This window comes from Silene latifolia, chromosome 1 (genome assembly GCF_048544455.1).
Source record: "Silene latifolia isolate original U9 population chromosome 1, ASM4854445v1, whole genome shotgun sequence".
Taxonomy (NCBI): domain Eukaryota; kingdom Viridiplantae; phylum Streptophyta; class Magnoliopsida; order Caryophyllales; family Caryophyllaceae; genus Silene; species Silene latifolia.
The window spans coordinates 131,712,877-131,733,446 of NC_133526.1; the positions used below are offsets into that span (position 1 = coordinate 131,712,877).

The 20,570-nt window shown below is 41.4% G+C and overlaps 2 protein-coding genes across 2 annotated transcripts; both read right to left on the reverse strand.

The window, feature by feature from the left end:
• Positions 1–5,297: 5,297 nt before the first annotated feature.
• Positions 5,298–5,879, reverse strand: LOC141656154 (uncharacterized). The gene has a single exon (XM_074463031.1). It carries the CDS (start codon positions 5,877–5,879, stop codon positions 5,298–5,300), a length of 582 nt encoding a protein of 193 aa, XP_074319132.1.
• A 2,041-nt stretch (positions 5,880–7,920) lies between these two features.
• Positions 7,921–8,943, reverse strand: LOC141656178 (uncharacterized). The gene has a single exon (XM_074463045.1). The coding sequence runs from the start codon at positions 8,941–8,943 to the stop codon at positions 7,921–7,923; it is 1,023 nt and encodes a 340-aa protein (XP_074319146.1).
• Positions 8,944–20,570: the final 11,627 nt, after the last annotated feature.

Here is a 20,570-nt window from a genome sequence, read left to right on the forward strand (position 1 = left end):
GAGTCACATCATTAGATTAGGAGTAGATTAGAATAGATTAATCTTAATCATTCACAAAATTACAGATTAATCTTTCCTTAATTATTGTTCAAGTTTATTATTGGGTAATTGAAGATTATTGGGTTATTATTGGAGAATTGACAACTCTTCATCAATCTATTATACGTCCTGACAGCAGCCCGCTCGTTCCGAGCTGTGCTTCAGAAAACAAATGATCGCTGTCACAAAATCCACGCAACTTGGAGCCAGGACGCATGTCCCACTTCTGATCCACTCGAGCCAACAACAGGACGCTTGTCCTGAACAGTACTTTGAGCATAATTTTTCCCTAGAAGAAAATCTGAGCAGATTTTTCATAGGCCGCACGTGCAGATAAAGATCCGCTCATCCTGATGTCAAGACGCTCGTCCTGAACTGAATTCAAAAGAAAAATACTAGCTGGAAGAGGATACGCATGTCTCCTTGGCAGGACTCCCGTGCTGCATCCTCAGGACGCTCGAGCCGATGGCAGGACGCACGGATTGCAACGGGTAAATGACTGGGTCACAGTTTAATCCGCCCGAGCCCAACCCTAACCCGCTCGTCCCAGAACCCCTTCTTCGTTATAAACGCCCCCACCATCCCTATTTCCTATCTTATCAAATCAAAACCACATCTCATCATTCACAAACAATCCCCATCATAAAAATCAAGCAAAACCCTACCAATCATATCAAGCAAAGATGCATCTAAGGAGCAAAAGCAAGAAAGCAACCGAGACCATGCCTAAGCGTCGCAAGAGTACTACTTCATCCGCCTCACGGGAGGCAAGGGGCCAAGAGAATGTAGTGATACATGGTGTTGCACAACTTGAGTATTTCCCGGAGGTACTCTTCACCAACAATGACCACCGATAACGATTTGAGCAATTGCTAGGTAAGGACTATGAACCAACTCAATTCATTGATCTTAATGCATTAGAAATACTTGGCATAAGGCATCAAACGGAGGTGTTTTTCAATGGTTTGGGTCTTGAGAAGATGTTCTATGCCCATGAGGACACTTACTTGAGTCTCACCCTAGAGTTTTTGGTTTGTCTCCGTGTTGTCACTAATCAACAGAGAAATATTGGTATGGAGTTCCGTATTTGCAATAGAGACCATAGGTTGACTCTAGACCATTTTGCAAGTATTTTTGGTCTTGAAGTACCAAGGGAAAACACCGATAAGCCCTCTGACTTCACCATTAACCACCTATGGAGAGCCATTTCTAGGAGAGAACTCTATTCCTACAAGAAATGCTATACTTTTGCTATCCAACATCCGGTGATTAGGATTACTGAACGGTTTATAGCCGGAACTATTAATGGAAGGCTAGAGCAAGACAGGTGCACCCTTCTCGACTTGACCTTTCTAGAGTCTTACTTGAATTTGCAAGGGACAAGACCTTATAATTTCAACACACCCCTTGAGATACTTACAAGGCTCAATGACTTTGCGCAAGGAAATTCTAATATTAAAACCTTTGTGATGGGAGGCCTAATCACAATTTTGGCCAATGAACTTTGCCCCGGGTTCAACCTTAATGGAAGCTATGAAAAGTTTAAGGGGAGCACTTTGATAGATGAGGATGCTATTTTCAACCACCACCGTTGGTTCACTAAGGGATGCACACCACTTGTTCTCTTGGGATGGAACATACCCCCTACCGAGCCCCGCTTGAGCTGGTACTCGCCTAGACCGAGCTACCTCCTCCCCATTGAGATCCATGAAAACCCACCACCAAGAGAAGAAGCACCTCATCGACCTCGTGAGTTGCCGGAATGGGGTGATTCACCACCATCCTATGTACCCATTCCACCCTACCCTACACAACATGTACCATTCACTCCTTGAGATTCGAGAGCTCCATCCATGAATGATTTGATGAAGCTCATGAAAAATGTTGATCTTCGAGTGCATGATGGGAGGGTTGACAACTACTTGGCCCAGTACCCCTCCTACTACAACATGGCTCAACAAGGGTACATCAACCGTAGAGGCCCCCATCCATCTTGGGCTCAATCACATCTCTTGTTCCCTAACTATGGCAACCAAGGAGGGAACTTTGGTGACCAAAGTGGGGGATTCTTTAACCAAGGAGGAGGCTATGACCAAGGAGGATCTAGCGGACGAGGAAACCGCAATGATGATGATGATGAGTAAGATGGCTAGAGGTGCCTAACCACACCACCTTCATTTGTATGATACTCCTTCCCTATCTCTCATGTATAGTTGCATTGTAATAAATATCATATGATTAGATTAGTTTTCATTGTATATATATCTCACATTATTCATATAGTTAGTTGCATATAGACTTGAATTCATGCATAGTCACTAATGATCAAACCTATTCATTTCTACACTAGAAATAGTGCTTAAATCGGTTTGGGGAGGTTTGATCATAGGTGACCATAGTTTAATAGAAAACATGCATCATCTAGTGTAGTTTAGATTGCATTCATTTGTTATATATGTCATATAGAATTGCATTTAGTTAGAGCATGCATTCATTCATATCATATCATTGCATTTGTACTTCAATTTCCATAAAACTTTAAAAATCCAAAAACATGTATTTCTTTTCCATTCCTACTCCTATATGTACATTAAGGACAACGTCCAAAATAAAGTGGGGGATGGGAATTTATATTCCAAAAATACATAAAAATTGAAAATTTTCGAAAAAATCCCAAAAATATACTCTAATTTCATAAAAACAAAATCCATAAAAATTTGAAAATTTCAAAAACCAAAAACATGTTCCTTAATTTAGTAGTGTAGAATTGTATATACTTGTATTTTTGTTCTCTTATCACATAGATACAACACTACATTTGAGGCATTGGCAAAGGGAATGTGAAGATCGCTTGGTATGATCGTTCTAATCCCTATTTCCCTTACATTTCTTTTTCATTATTCTTATAAGGAGGATGGGCTTACATGTCAAGGAGGATATGGTGTATTTTATTGTTGCGGTTTGTGTATCTATGTGTTGTTCGGAGTTTGCATCTAGATTATATGGCATAATAGTTGATAGAAGCATATGCATTAGAGTTGTATATATGTTAGTTGCATCATGGCATGTAGTTGCATGGTTAGAAAAATTTTGTGAAAATGCCTATTTAGGAAGTTTGATAAGTGTATATAAAGCCCTTGTAGATAATTCTTCTCCTTGAGACTTTGTTTGCTAGAATACCCTCAAGACACCCTAGGATGTGTCATACTAGTATCTTTTGACCCATGGACAAAGGCCTAGTCAAGAGTACCTTGTGGTGTGATAACTCCTTGGCTACCGTTTATTCTAAGGTGACCTTTGAAACCATGCAACCGTTCTCACACTTCTATCATCATATTTTGTCAACAAAAAGGGAATGGGCACAAAATCATCAAATTGAGTTCAAGTACCAAATCAAAATCAAATGTTTGCAAAATTGCATCAAATGAAAAGAGGAGCAAAAATAGACTCCCATGCTTTAATAAAAGTACCCTTGCTATAAAATGGGGTGACATTGAAAAATGTTCAAAAATGCAATATTGAAAACAATTGCCAAGTATCAAAATGCCAATCATAAAAAATGGCAAGAAATGTTCTCCAAATGTCAAATGCCACAACAATTTGGGGGGAAAAATAAATGAAAAGCAAACTACCATTGTGAAAATCAAAGCATATTGATACCTTTAATCCATTGATCCTATTTTCTTGCATGGTGGAGAGAGGACGATCCTTCTTCTTGTCTAGGCAAGAGGGGAAATTCCGCGATCCTACAGTGTTTCTAACACCATAGGGAGCCTACTCTTGACAAAAGCATTTAGCGATTGAGGATAAAAGTACCCTAGGTTGACATAACTTGGAGGTGATTTGTTGATATCCTTTTAGACTTAGTGGCTTGAAGAACCAATATCTATGATGGAGTGTGTACCCTTAAATTGTTTCCCTCATAGATGATTTCTGCCACTTAGATGAGGAAAGTGGCTATTCTTTTGTAGATGCATCCATTACTTATTTTGTGTGCTTAATGCTTGGATGTATCGCCATTTTGGCAAGCCCTACCTTGCCTTGCAAGAAGGCATCTTACCTCATAGATGTCTTGCTGTGAGTTGAAGGGGCGGAGTGAGACCCGCTAATTATCTCACATCGGTTATTTTATTAGGATAGTTTAAATAAAGGTCTAGTTCTAGCCACCTCTTTACTCGGGACGAGTAAAGGTTCGGTTTGGGGATGTTTGATGTGGCTCTTAATTGCGCGCATTTAGTCCTCTAATTAAACCTATTTTGCATACTATATAGCATTTCATGGCTATTTTATCCGTCAATTCCTTCCTATTTTGCTTTCCTATTGCATTTTATATGTCTTGTAGGAAAGAAGATAATGAGGCGGAATTCCCGTCTCTCGCGCATATTCGGAAGCTTGTTGACGACCTTGGATGGACTAGTATGAAGAGAGGGCAAGAATGAAGACCAAGGATGAAGGAATAAAGAGTGTATAGGAAGATAATAGGCTTAGAAGCAAGGAGATGGAACCATGTCCCAGGATCCGCACGTCTCAGACAACAATATGAGTGTCCCGCAGTCAATCCGAGCAGATTCCCTTACAGAATCAACCATGCTTCAAGCCAGGACGCGCGGATTTCCTTTGGACTTGCTACATGTTCCGCGCATTTCTCTCGGGACTTGCAAACCTTTATTCAACACTTGAGCATTGTTATTTACTAATCTACGCTTGCTTAACCTAATGATGTACCACTATATATACTCCATTTGTAATAATCAAAAAAGGAGAGACCTCTTAGATTAGATTAGGAGTAGATTAGAATAGATTAATCTCAATCATTCCACAAAATTACACATTAATCTTTCCTTAATTATTATTCAAGTTTATTATTGGGTAATTGAAGATTATTGGGTTATTATTGGAGAATTGACAACTCTTCATCAATCAATCAAGTTTTCTTCAATTTTTTTTTTTTTTGACAGCTGTAAAGAAAGGGTTTACAAACGAATGGCCTGTCGTGCCAGACCATGAGCGACACTATTAAGATGTCTTGGAATAAAATTAAAACATAAACAATGGAAAGAACTCGCCAGACCACGCATTTCCTCCAACAAGCCCGAAATCAATTGATCAGTCTTCGCTACTCCTGCAAGTTGATTGATAAGTTGTAAACAATCAGACGAAATGCTCAGGTGGAAAAAACCCCCAGAACTTGCCCAACCAAGAACATCACGAATACCCATCGTTTCCGCCTGCAATGCTGACTCCGCTCTAGTCCTTACCTACCGTCGAAAAAACTCATGCCCCGACTCATCGTACGCCACCCAACCAAAGGCCGCCATATAAGATCGTTCCCAACTAGCATCCACCTTAACCCATAGTACATTACACTGATCCGGCTTCCCAATAATTTGAAAAGGATGTCCGTCTCTTAAATCTGCGTTAGTCTCTTCAAAAGGCTCCCCAGTACTCCTTACCGACCCTGCCTTCGATCTCTTGCCATCCACCTGTTCACATAGGGTGCGTACCTTTTCATTGATTGAGTCAAACATCCTTCCAAACAATAAATGAGGGTTCGTAGCCAATCCTTCAAACTTAACCTTGTTACGAAAAATCCATAAACCCCAGAAGATTGCTATTAAAAGAATAACCCTCTTTACCCCTCCTTCCTGCCTCGCCAGGTACCGAGTCCAATCAATGATCCAGTCAGTCATATTCAAGGACTTCGCGCCATCAACTTTAATACCTAAATCAGATCCCGCCCAAATTCTAGCAGAAACCTCGCAATCCCTAAATAAGTGTTCAACAGTCTCCAAATGATTTTGGTACTCACCACACAGACCACAGGACACATCCAAATCCATATTTCGTTGCTGAAATTATTTCCCCACAGAGAGCGTACTCGTAATGATTCTCCACGGAAGAATTTTCCATGTGTTAGGTACCGGAAGGTTCCATAACTGCGTTCGACAGAAGGCCTTTTAACGATTTCCAATTCTAGCTTTATCTTTCAACATACCCTTCCTATTCATATACTCTTCAAAGATCGGACCATATCCACTCTTAACTGTAAAAACCCCATCCTTACTGAAGGGCCAAAAAATCCCATCAACTAAATTTGTTGACCTTGACCTTGTTGCCAGGATCCTCTCTGCATGTTCCTCACGGAACAACGCCTTGACAAAAAGTTCATTCCAATTCCCATTAGGTAACAAGAGATAACTCACCTGTAAGTTAGCCATGTGTACATTTTCGTGACCAAGCCAGTTATCTTTAGGCTCCGGATACGCACCCCCCACCCATCGTGTTGTCCAGACATTTAAACTCGAGTTTCGCCCCGGCTTCCATCCAAAAACGTCCTTAATCTTTTGGAATCCATGAAGAATACTACGCAAACCCCATGATCCACTGGTCCCTTTACACGGCAATTTCCCAGGATCAAAAACCTGCGATCCAAACAGCTTTTGCCGAAATACCGTGCAGAAAAGCGAGTTATCCTCGGAAACTAATCTCCACCCATGTTTTGCCAGCAAAGCCTGATTCAAACATTCAATGTTACGGATCCCTAGTCCTCCTGCACTTTTTGGAAGACTCAGAAAGTTTTTACTACACCAGTGAACATTCTTCCCTAACTTGCAACCCGTCCACCAAAATTGTGCCAAAAGAGAATTAATCTTTTTCGCCACACTTACCGGAATTTTAAATACCGATAGAAAATAATTTGAGAGATTGGATAAGACCGATGAAATCAGGGTTAAACGTCCCGCCGGTGATAGAAAAATGCCATTCCATGAAGAGATCCGCTTTGTTATATGATCCACCAAAGCTTGGAAGATATCTTTCTTCGACTCCTGAAACTCTGCCGGGATACCGAGATACATACCAATACCTTTATTCCTCCGAACATTGAAGGTTCTGAGAATGTTTTGAGCTTTCACAAGCATCATATTCGGGCTAAAAATGATCCCCGATTTCTCCGGGTTAATCTTCTGTCCTGAGACCTCACAATAGTCGTTGATAATATTCATGAGATGCGAGGCCGACCTTCCTTTATCCTTGAAGAAGAAAACCGCGTCATCAGCAAAAAAACAGGTGTGTGATAGGTCGTATCCCTCTGCATAATTTAAACCCGTGCACTCTGCCTGCCTCCTGCGCATGTTCAATATTTGCCGAGAGAACCTCCATACAAAGAAGAAAGAGATATGGAGACAGAGGATCCCTCTGTCGTAGCCCACACTGAGGTTTGAATTGTGGGAGCGGCGTCCCATTAAAAAGAATCTCATAACTTACTGAGGTAACACAATTCATAATAAGTCTTACCATCTTTTGCGGGAGGCCAACTTTGACCAGGATCAACTCTAAGAAATCCCACCTTATTCTATCATACGCCTTACTCATATCTGCTTTAAACACGCATCGCCCTTGCAAGCCCTTCTTATGACGCGAAACACTGTGAACTGCTTCATGAGCCAGCAAAATATTATCACTGATACTTCTGCCCAGAAGGAAAGCATTTTGGGTTTCACTAACAAGAGCACCCATAACTTTTGCAAGTTGATTGGCAATACACTTAGTAATCACACGCATGATCACATTACACAGGCTAATTGGCCTGTAATCCGAGACCCCTTCCGGAGCGTCATTCTTTGGGATAAGAGTGATAAAGGTTCTATTAATTTCCTTCAAGACCATCCCCGAATTTAAAATGGATAGTGTCGCCTTAGTAAAATCATGCTTAACCATGGACCAACATTTTTGATAAAAGCAAGCAGGGATAACATCGGGACCTGGAGCTTTAAAGGCTCCCATTTGAAAAACAGCGCCACATACCTCTTTTGCAGTGAATGGCCTGGAAAGCCTATCCGCCTCATCTTGAGTCACTTGAAACTTTAAATGCCCTATTAGTCATTCCAGCTCCGTAGATTCTCTCGAAATGATACCATTGCTTGAAGCCCGAAATAGATCCTTATAAGAGCTTTGCAAAGCGCCACTGACGACCTCCTCATCATACCTCCATTGACCATCCTCCCCTTTTATCCTATGAATAAAATTTCTTCCAGCCCGACCCTTCACCCAATTAAAGAAGAATTTTGTACAGGTATCCCCCTCTATTGTCCACTTAATCTTTGCCCGTTGCTTCAAAAACTTTGCTGCAGCTGTCGCATAAGCCCGGAGCTCCTCGTTCACTCTCGTATACTCCTCCTCCCCTCCCCCATTGCACGCTAAATTAATCCCATGCTCTAGCTTCCGATCAAAATCATCCCATTTAGCATTCCATTCCGCTTTCTTATCCAAAGTCCATTTTTTAACGCAGCTTCGCACTCTGGTTAGCTTCCTAGTTAGACGATAAGCCGGAGAACCACCATCCGTAGTGCCCCAAACGAGCCGAATCTTTTCCAAACACTCCTCAAAATCCAAAGCCCATGCATCTAATTTAAAAGGTCTTTTTCCCGCCATGCAAGTGAGGTTTAGATCAACCTCAATCGGGGCATGATCCGAAATTTGAATCGGATAGTGTTTGAGACCCGTATCTGGTAGGGACAGCCAATCCTTAGACCCCATAGCTTTGTCCAACCTTTCATAAACCCTCTTTTCTCCCTTTCTATTATTACACGATGTAAATCGTGGTCCCTTAAAAGAAATGTCCACAAGTTCATTCCTTAATTTCCAGAGATTAAATTCCTCCGCACCTTCAATTGGTTGTTGACTAGCACTTAATTTATCACACCGATAATCAACTTGATTAAAATCCCCAACTATAAGGAAGGGAAGTTTACACGTATCAATCCATTGTTCCAAATCCAAGAAAACCGATGCCCGCATATGAACACTCGGAGCACCATAGAAGAGCACAATAAACCAGAAACGTCCATTATATTTTTTCACTAATAGGATAATAAAATTATTACAAGCCTTGATTAATTTCATTTTTGACTCCCTCCTCCACCCCACCCACAAACCACCCGCAGCCCCAACCGCATCCACCCCAAAATTCTCCATGAACCCGAAAGAACGAAACATAGGAAAGACATGACTCGAGCTACATTTAGTTTCCATTAGAAAAACAAAATCATAAAAATTACTACCTAACAACGGTCTTATTTTCGGAATTGTAGGGGGGAGCGTATTATTGAGGCCCCTACAATTCCACACAAGACCCCTCATGGCGAAAGAGGAGGTTGTGAAGGCCCAACCTCCGCAAAGCCATCCAAGTCCGCAGCTCCACCATTGACAGAAGGAATTGAGGAGTAACTCGAGTCCACCATTATCACATCTTCAACATTGGCCCTGAATCCCCAAGGCTGCCTTAAAGCTTCTGTCCCTGACCTGCCTTGTTCTGCCCCTGTTATACCATTGCAGACCCTACTCTTCTTAGCCAACCCATGAAGATAAGCTTTTGCATTTCCCAAAGACAATTTGAACTCCTTGGGAAGAATATAGTCCCCTGCATCAGTACAACACTTCCTCTTTCTTGCAGCCCCCATATCCTCCTTATAATCCTCACGTAAGTTAGACAAATGATACACATCAGCCAAACCAAGGCATCCATCAGAATTGCTCCCCACTGGTATCTCAGCAATTAACGTGGCTTTATTCCCAACAGCAGGAATATCAAACAATCTCAGCTTTTTACCTCTACCGTGGACCATTTGTACCTGCCCAGCCTCCCTAGGACAGACATTCTGCATTAAAATTTTCAAGGGAGCCAGATTAGAGGATCCCTCATCCAGTTCTTTCCCTTTTTTATGATAGCAGCTGAACTAAACAAAGAAGGTGTGTTCGCCAGCATAGCATCACCAGTATCAAGTGTATTCCCATTTGAGCCCTGATGTCTAGTCCCAGCACCCTCACCCAAAGACACCTGCATCTTTTCAGACTCAGCCTTTGCATCACCAGTTGTGTCATCAGAGGAGATAACAATAATCTCCCTTTCACTATCATTATCTGATGCCTGAGTAGAATTAGTTCCACTATCAGTAAGAGCCTGATTAGCAGGCCCCTCAGAACCCGATGAAGCCTCATCATCAGCTTCAACCATATCATCAGCATCACTCTGTGTTCCTCCCTCAGCCACAGCAGTAAACTCATCAGCATCCTCAGATCCAGCTAGCACACCCATCATATCCTCCTCAGTTGTGGTCACCTTAACAGCTCTAGAACTTTGGCCCACCTCCCTAATTGTGTGACCATATGGATAATGGTACCAATTAGGCAAGCCCCCTGCAGGTGGTTCAAAAGTCTGATTATATCCCCTTTGTTCATCCTCCATCCTTGCCCAGTCCAAATCCCCTTCAATCCTGTTCAAAATAGCATCTTGTATCCTCTGATCCCTATCCACCAAGCCACTCAAACAATCCTGCCTTGAATAAACAACATAGGGATCCTCTGCCTGTAGTTGCACCAGAACACCTTGTTGAAGCAAATTAGGGTCAGCTGGCCCTTCCAATTCCTCCCCTGTAGAGTCAAATTCCTCGTTATTCAAATTGTCTCCAACCAAACACCCCCCTGCTCCAGGGACACCCCCACCATTAGGGAATTGATTCACAGGAATCATTTCAACATCCTGTGACAGCTCAATATTCACTCCTCCCATTACATCCCCACTTCCTTCTCCCTGCACCTCCATCATCACAACATCCCTGGAAGTGCCAATCCCATCATTAACAATGGTATTTGGATGTCTAACTGAAGAAACACCATCAGCCCCATCAGCAGCATCTCCATTTCCACCCATATCAACCCCTTGAGCCCCTTCACCATTGCCAGCCTGAAATACCACCGACCCAGCAAAGGGTTGGGCAGTTACAGCAAACATCATCCCAGGTACAACCCTTCCCCCTGGAGTAATCCCTAAATCAAACTCAATTGCCCTCTCAGGGGACTCCCATCTTCTCCTTATCCTAGGCAAGCCCCTCCCATTACCCAGCTTAACCCTAGACGACAGAAACTTAGTTGTGGAAGGTGTTGCTCTGAGGTCTAAGTTGAACATCGTATGGTTACTATTTGCTTAATACACGGGAAACCCTTTTGCTATTGATCTATCTAACATACCATCACACTTGACACCACAGTCATTACAGACTCCCTACACTGGGATCATTTATGCCCAATTTTGCCACACCGGATACAATACTTAAAGACCTCCTCGTATTTAAATTGAACCCATAACAAGTACCCCCCCCCCCCCTCCATGGCTAGGAAAAACCCCGGCATAAGGGGTTCATTCAACCTTAGATACACTTTCAACTTCAGATAATCCTTATCAGGCACCAAATGGAAAGGATCAACTTGGTACTGATGACTAAGAAGCTTACCTGCAATCTGAGCAACCTCCATTGTTAAGTACTCAAAGGGCAGCCCACAAACACGAACCCCAATCTCAGCATAAGGAAATCTGACAGTGCGTGGTACCGTATCAGGGAACCACTTTGAAAAAACCATCACTGCCCCATCAATGGTAGCAGTATTCCTTTGCAATAGAGCCTCCATATCTTCCACCTTAGAACAATGGAACACGTAGACCTCCCTCATACGAAAGGCCGTAACCGTCGCATTAGTAGTCCACTTGCGTCTAATGACATCATTGATTAGTTCAGCTTCAAACAGGCGATAATCTATAAGAAACCCCAGTACACATTTACCCCAGAACTCCCGTGACTTACCTAACTCAGACGGGTCAATGTTGATGACCCCTCCTGAGCGTGGGTATCTCCATATATTAGCATGAAGAGGATTGGTGGGGTGGAACTCAGTAGGGAGAACATCCTCAGGCAAGTGATGATGATCCCCATTTCCATTCATCCCCTGAGCAAACCCATTGTTTCCAGAAAAGAACTCACCCTCCATAATCTGACTTAAACAAGAAGAACTTGATAAAGAAGAAGAAGAAGTTTTATTAAGCTGATTTTTATACCTTGACTTGTTATTCGAATGTAGTAGATTAATGAAGTGAGACGATTGGGATGGAGAACCAACAGCCATCAGAATTGGCTTAAATAGGGAAAACTCAAGGAACTTGCACACGTTACTAGACGGAATAAGCAGCGTCTATATTAATCAATGCTTCCAAACCACTAATCAATACATTAAACACTCCTTGAGCCACCCAAACAGAAGAATACCCAATAAACAGCCACCATATTGTAATGATTGTGGGATAGCTGAAGAGATTTAGACGCACCAAACTCCACCCCTTCAAATCATCCTATAAATTAGGGTTTCCATCCCTAATTGTAAAAATGCAGAAGTAATAATTATTGCAGCTTTATCAGACGGAAATCATAGGAGCTTACAACCCCCAATCAAAAAGTATGAATAACTGAGCCTTAAGGGAATAAGATAAAGCAATTTATTGGGTAGTGTAAAGAGAAAAAGGATAAATAGGTAAAGATTTTCCAGAAAGGAGAGATCTAAAAAATCCCAAGACAGCCAATTAAATGTGCTTGCCACTAATCATAAGCTAGGAAAGTTTGATTTTTCAAGAACAATAGGAGAAGATTAAACGAAGCCTAGGTTTTTCGGGCTAGAATTTGATAATCGTGGAAAAGCTCAACTTTTTGGGATAAAAGCTCTCTTAGCTAGAGAGAGAAAGTTTTTTGTCGTCGATTGTTAAGTTTTCTTCTATTATTCTTTCCTTTCCAATTGTTCATCTTAAGTTTGGTATAATTCCTTTACTCTTTACTCTTTATTGCTTATTTCTTCACTTTTTTATCGTGTTTATAATTGTTGTGATGATTGACACCATTGATGACATGTTTTCCATGATAATAAGTGAGTAGTTACTTAACTAGGACTAGTGGGGGATTAGGGGAGCTAGTCATAGGAGAGATTTATGCTTAATGAGTTCATATGAATGCTTGCTTATTGTTCTTCAACTTATGCACATGTTATGTTTGATTAAATGCTAGACTATGAAACCTTGCATTTTTTTACCCATCTCTTATCTTTTCAATGAGACTTGTAAGATATAAACCAACTTAAGCCTTATTAGACTATGCATAGAGTTGAATAGGGAAAACCCAAGTGGACTTGTAGGTGTTGTAAAGTCTTAATCGACTCGCCTCCGAGATGTAAGGTTCCCTAGGATTTGGACGTAAGGTTCCCTAGGATTTGGTTTATCATGCATATAGTTTAATAGGAAGAGTTAAGTCGACTTGTAGGTGTTGTAAAGTCACAAATGACTCAGCTCCGGGAACCAAATCTTCTTATGAATTATATGACATGTGTGGACAAGGCCCTCGGGAACTGCGTCCGCGGGATCCACACTAGGCATAATCGACTCGAGGTTCTTTCGAATCGAATTAAGACCAATTAGAGTCGCCACCAAGTTTTTTGGGAACTTGGAACCGTTCAAGTCAACTTTACACCTTTCATCGAAAAGCATAAAGCCAATCGACTACGAGTGATTAAAGATAAAGACTTTTACCCTATATCACTCGATTTGAATGACTCTCGTAATCCAATGGTATTTAGACGGATCCACAAACCATAGATCTTAAGTAAGGGGTGAGGGTACGTGTTGGGAAGCCCATAAGGACACCCAACCCCGCCCGTCGATAACGGCCTCTACTAAGTCAAGTATGGATTTCAAACAAGGTCATAGCTACTACGATGTATGATATGCAAACGTTGTTTTAACCCTATCATGTGACAACAATTTCTATGTCGTTTTAGATGCAACTAAACTAACTTTGTCAAAGTTGTAATTTAGCATGTGGGTTGATTGATCTAAGCAACATATAAACGAAAGCAAACAAGGCTTAGGGGGAATGGGGGAGCCGTTGGGATCTACCTATTACAAACCAGGCATTTCATGCCGACACAACAATAAATTAAAGATACAACTCGATCTAAATACAATTGCTACACACACGACGCAATACACGGCCATTTGGCCTAGAAAACCGTGCACAAGAGGGGTGGCCCACGGCTTACATGACTCACGGCCTTGGGTCACTCCTCGTAATGTATGCTTTCACTTAATCTTATCGAATTAGGCATAACGCTACGCACCAAAGCATGCATTAGCATAAACCGGGCCATGTTGCTTTAAACAACATGCGGTTTACTACGCTCCTACAAGCATTGGGGAACAACCGTCTAACCAAACAAGACTAAGGTTTTTTGAAGAGGTTTTGACTCAATAAAAGTAAAACAAGCTCGAAAATTACAACTCGATAAACAAATTACAAATTACAAGCAACGAAACAACGAAGAACAAAAGGTATAAAAAACGAAGCAAGAAAGACAAAGAAGACGGCCAAGCTCACGGCCCAAACCACGACCACCCTCACGGCCAAGACAAGGCCATCCTAGTTCCTAGGTTAGGTTCATTGGTTAGATCGAATGATTGCGAAACGGATTAGAAAACGAGTTAGAAAACAAGTTATAAAACAGGTTGATCGATTGAGAAGAAACGCGCGAGTGTGTATTCTACACGGCCTAAAGGGTCCAATTAGGTCACAATATCATAAGATTAATGCTTACTCGTCGAGTGTTAATAGGAAGGTGCTAATCACGCACTCCTATGCTAGCGAGAAATCAAATGATAAGAAAGATGTATTCAATTAGGTTATAGAATTGTTAATTGATTTTAAAAGCTATGTCCATGCCACCTAACATGTCTAATTAGGTTATTAAAACGATCGAATGTCGTCTAAATACGTCATATGTTAACAATCAGAGGTTAAACTAACATACAACAGATCCTAGGGTGTGTCGAATTGGCCGGAATAGCAAAGGGGTCAAAAGCGAAGAGCGAAGTTAGAAATTCGTTTTATTTATGCCCTACCTTGAAGACGAGGATATGTAAATGAGACGGGGGTGTACGACCGACTGAAGTAGCGGTTTATTTTCCCATCTCAAGTCAACGCGGGTGTTCATGGTGGTACTTTAACTCATACTCGGACTAAACTAGTTTCATAGTTAATTTAAACGATAAATAAAGAACGATAAACAAACAAAACAAACTATAAGAAAAACAAACACAAAAACGAAATAAAAAGAAGAGAAAGAAGAGGATTTGATGCACCCTCAACCTACATGTATCGTTGACACCGTCTTGGGTCGTAATCGATGGTAGATTTTATCTCGAGAGGCCGTCGTCGACAAAGAAACAAAGCAAACACGCGTTTTTGGCAAATCTGGACAGCAACTTTCAAACGATGATTTCTCCCTCGTTTCGCGATGAAAATTCGATTTAAAAGATGTTTTGAAAACTAGAAAGAGAGGAGAACAGAGATCTTAAAGCAACCCCTGCTCGTTTTGAGTTATTGGGCACGAAAAACGAGCACAAACAGAACTAGACAGACAGGAACAAACAGCGAAAACAGAGTGTATAACACTCTGTTTTTCGAGGGATTTTGTGTACTCTCAAGGGCAATTTGGCTCGTAAATCTTTGTCTAATGTGTAGATGGATGTTATGTGGTTAATTAGGAACAAGAAAATCGAGTTTTGATGGAGGTTTGAGGGAGGAACGAGTTGCTTTTCGAGGAGGACACACAAACAGTTCAGTTTGTATGTCGGTTTTGTTTAGGGTTTTTGGGAGGCAATTAGGGTTTTTTTCTGAGGTTTAAAGCTTGTGGGTGAAGGTAGGATGTATGGAGAACTTAGAGGAATGAATGTATGGTGAAGGGGTGGTATTTATAAGGAGTTAAAGTAGGTTAAAAGAGAGGGAGAGGCAGTCGGGCTTCATCACGCATGGCTGCTGTCCAGCAGCTTTTGTGAGGGTTTGAGAGGGGTTTTCTTGGTGATTAAGCTAGCGTAATATGGGTAGGATACTAGGGTATGGGTTAGGGTTAATGGGTACGGGTTTTGGTAGTGTTTGGAGCGGGTTTTGGGCTTGGGAATTGGCACGCAAAACAGGGGGGCTGTTTGTATGCGCGGGCTGGTTGGGGGGTGTTTGGGGATGGAATTTGGGCCGTGGATAGGGGGTTCGAACAAGGGTGGATGGGTAGAGGCTTAGGTTGGTTAGTGTACTCTATATTCGTGCCAAGTCGTAAAGAAAACGGGCCCAAAAACCGAGCTAAAATCGAGCTCAAAAACATGCTTCTAAAACGAGTTTTCTTCGCTTTTAAAAACGATTTTTCAAAACAATTAATAAATTAAAATAAATGATTTTTCAAATCAAATATATTCATAAAATGATTTTTCAAATCAAATATTTATTTTATTTTCAATAAAATAAACTTAAGAAAATAAATTCAAAATAAAATAAAATAAATTGAATTCACCTTAAAAACTTTAATTTAAATATCATTTAAATTAAAATACTCCGTCGACAACGCTCATTCTACATCGTAAAACGAACCCAAATAAATGACAGTGACAACTAAAAAATACATGTGTCCTATCATCATCGGGTGTTTGTCGGGTTCTCTATAAATTCCAATATCGACGGATACGGGTATCTACAGAGCCCCCACTTTGACTGAGGCTTGGACAAGGCGAAAGTCAAAGTATACCCCAGTCCCTCTCGACCGAGGATTCTCAAGGGTCGTTTATAGTCCATTAGACTTGCGTATATAAGCTCGCCAGCCATAAGAAGAGATCATACCTGAAACTTCGTTGGGGATTGACTCTTGCTTCTGTTGCGTCGAAATATCATCGTTGGTCATCGACCCATAAATTGCATAAATGGTGGGTTGAGCCTTATCCTTAGGCGCCTTACGAATCCGTTTCGACGGAATCAAACCCGCGTCGTAGTTCGGCAAGCACTCTTCATGCTCAAAGTTTATCATCTGCTGGCGTTTGTCCAAAATTCATTATCTGCTAACACTTGCCCAAAGCTTATCATCTGCTGGCAGGTGCCCAAATGGGACGGAACTTTCCGAAGAGGTTGTCGCCGCTTCCATCATTTGCTTTCAGCTACGGAATTTTTCCATTTCATACTCTTGTATTGAATTGAATTCTGAGTGGATGTCATCCTTTACATCTTGATAATGGTCTCTGAAGCCAACGGCTTCAGAGCCCCCAGTTTGCAATGGCTCTAAAGTCGAAGACTTTAGAGCCCCCAGTTGAAGCATATCCTGCTACATTTGAAACACAAAAACGTACTAGCAATAATCATCACATAAGCACCTTTGGATCATCGATCCTAAAATTAGATCATTTGAAAGATTGGGTCATCGACCCGAAAATTGAATTTGAAAATTTTGAATAATTGGGTCATTGACCCGAATTTTGAATTTGACATCACTTGGAATGTTGGGTCATCGACCCGAAATTTGAGTTTGAAAGACTGGGTCATCGACCCGAAATTTGAACATGTTGAAAATTTTGAATAATTGGGCTATCGACCCAAATTTTGAATAATTGGGACATCGACCCGAAGTTTCTACTACTTGGATCATCTATCCACAATTCGCAAAAAGTTTTTGGAATTTTGAAATTTTGAAATTTTTTGAAATCGAACCTTGATGGGTGAGCATGAAATACGACTCAGACACTCTGTATGACTCGTAAACAACGTGGGCGTAGCCCGCTACCGTAAAACAAAAAAGAAAATAAAACCGTAAGTGTGCACGGGTTTTAATTCAAATATTGACTTGTTGGGGGTAAAAATGTAAATTGGCCATTCTGGCACCAAAAGATGGCAAATGGGAATCACTAGGTCGCCGGACTTGGGATGTAGATATCGTATGTCATGGGCGTGCTCCCGAGGGCACATGGGAATCAAGATCACTTGGCATTGACAGGGTGGGTTTAACTCACAGAGCAACAATGTTGGCTTCGCCCAGATACTAAACACATACTGATTTTATGAGAACACCTAGACATCACACATCACTCTTGTTGGGAACATTCTGTCACTCTTCTCCTCGCCTCCTTTCTTTTCAGCGAGTTTCGTCATTTCTTGCCACCGCCTTCTTTCTTTTCAGCGGGCTTTTATTATTTTTTTTCCACGCCTTCTTTCTTTTCAGCGGGTTTTTCATATTTTCTGTTCCCAACAAAAACCCACATCTATCTGACTGAGCATTTTTGCCTACACTGTTAGATAAAGCTCATTCTGAGACTTGATACTATTCATCCAAACCTATATCCTTATCCTAGCCTACATCGAGTGCTAAGACCGACTCAAACAAAAGGTGGCTTCATTTGGACTTGGTTAAGACCCGTAAGAAACCAACAAGATGACAACTTGGTTGATGAGTGGATTGAATCCCTTATTCTGAAGGACTGCCTACGTATTCGCATGGAGCGAAATCAAATCCGACGTAGTTCGATCATGGTGCATAAACATGGCATTTTAATTGTGTGTACACACTCGAAGGTTTCACTTAAGGTATCATGTCGTATCCCATTCTAGCCTGTAAGGTACTGTTAAATCCCGTGCCTAGGGTTGGTACAAAAGGCTTGGATCTTTTGGGATGTGGAGCTTGGTAATAACAAGTTGGAATGGTTAACCATGATTCTGAAGGTTTGTTTTGTGGTGCTAAGGCCAAGGTCTATGGCTGCTGATGTGGTTGGAATGGGTGTCTCGGGTTTGATCAACCACGAGTGCAAATGGGTTGAAAAATGATGTGGGTTCAAATTTCCATGTCTGGACCCTAAAGGTTGGGTGTAACAACACAAGCGGAATAATTCTCAAAATTCCCGACTATCCCTTTGTAGAATCGTCTCTCGGAAGGACTTAGAGGGTAAAGAGGTTACTACTTAAGCTTTTGGGCTTCGCCCATTGAACTTCAACTATGGGTACTTGACTTGATTTCTGGCTTCCGTAACTTCGACATTCAACCAAAAGCATTCTGCAATGACTTCAACATCTTTTTTCTTTTTTTCTTTTTCTTTCATTTTTTTTTTCATTTTTCCAATTTTTCTCTTTTTCTCATTTTTCATTCTTTTTCATCTTTTTTTCTCTTTGAAAATGATCTTCTATTCATTCTCTTAGTCATAAATGGATACACCTTGAAAACTGGGCTTCGCCAACTAATTTGGGTAGGAACTAACAATTCCTTGTTAGAACGGGTTGATATCTTCTCTCTTCGAGATGGGATGATTTTGTTGGGGAAAAGGCTAGCCTTCCGTCATAGATAGGGGAAACAAGGAGCTAGTCCGGGTTTGTCATAGAATCATCTAAAAGCTTGCCACAAACATTGGTTCAAATGGAGGTTTTCTACCACCAGACATGGAATAGGTAAAGGAATCAAACACGGAATCCTATTGTACCTTAAATTTTGAAACGGGACATATTTCCACCCCAGGGATGCCTTTGAGTGTGTTGTGCATTTTATCATGTTTCGGAATGATTGAGGATTGGAAACAAGACATATTTGGAAACGAAACTGGAACTTTTTATTGGAAAGACAAATGCTTAACAGACTCGAAGGAACGATTCCTAGGACACACCCTAGGTCATCGCGGAACAAACGACTCAACTTCAAGAAAAGAAAATCCTAGAATCGACTCGACTAAGATAAGAAAACAGATCCCGACTCATAATTTCAAATCTGGTCATGAGCTTTCCCTTGTTCAGCTGTCAAATTAGATGCTCGACTCTTGTCCTTGATCCCTTCGACGGTCTGCCTCCATCCCGAGGTAGTCCTCTGAGGATCTACGCCAGTGATGAAGGTTGGTGAACCGAATTGTCTTTTATTAACTTTTTTAATGAGAGGAGTACATTCTAAAGCAAGACTCCCGACTTGAATTTCATTCTTCGGGTTTGGAAAGAATTCAAAGCAATCCACAAATATTTTCCCAATAAACACCCCTTTCAAGTGACATGGGCAGATAATATGGGAGTAATCGACATTGTCTTCGACAGAAACAACGTTGGCGTGATCGCCAAATGGATTGGTGATGTTATTGGGTTTGACAGCTGGGATTGGGAGCGTTCCGTTCTCAATCATGTCTTGATTTCGTGCTTGATCGATAGCACCTTTCGAGATCATGGCCTTTCCCTTGATGAAAGGCACGAGGGCATTTGGTTTATACCATTTACCTTGTTGATCAGCGGGAGGGTCCGGAGTTGGACCAATAGGCTTCAGCTTTCCTTCGGCTATGAGCCTTTGGAGAGCGTATGTATAAGTGCATCCGATATCGGTGACTGCCCTAGGTGTTTGGCGCTGCGACTTCTTCGATTGCCCTTCTAAGAGATTGATGGCTTCATCAATATGGGTCATTGCTGGGGCTTTGCCCTTAGACGATGAGGCCCCTTGGTACCCTTTTGGCTTCTCAGCTTCAGCCATTCGGACATCGTCCTCTACCTTTATCCCGATTCTTATCAATTCTTTGAAAGAACCAAAATTCTGGTATTTCAGAGCATTACGGTAAACAGGTCGTAAATTCTTCACGAACTTATCTACCATTTCAACTTCATCAGGCTTCTTAGCTAGTTTCACGCTTTCAGCGCGCCATCTTGCGAGGAATTCAAGAAAGCCCTCTTTCTCCCTTCTGTCATTACTTCCAAAGTCCTTATGTTGGTTTGAATCTCAACATTGTCAGCATAGTGCTTACAGAACTCCAACGTAATATCTTCGAAAGTGGGGAAGTTCTTAAGGTCCAGATTGTAAAACCACGCCTTCGGGTGTTCATCTAGAGATTGAGCGAAAATTTC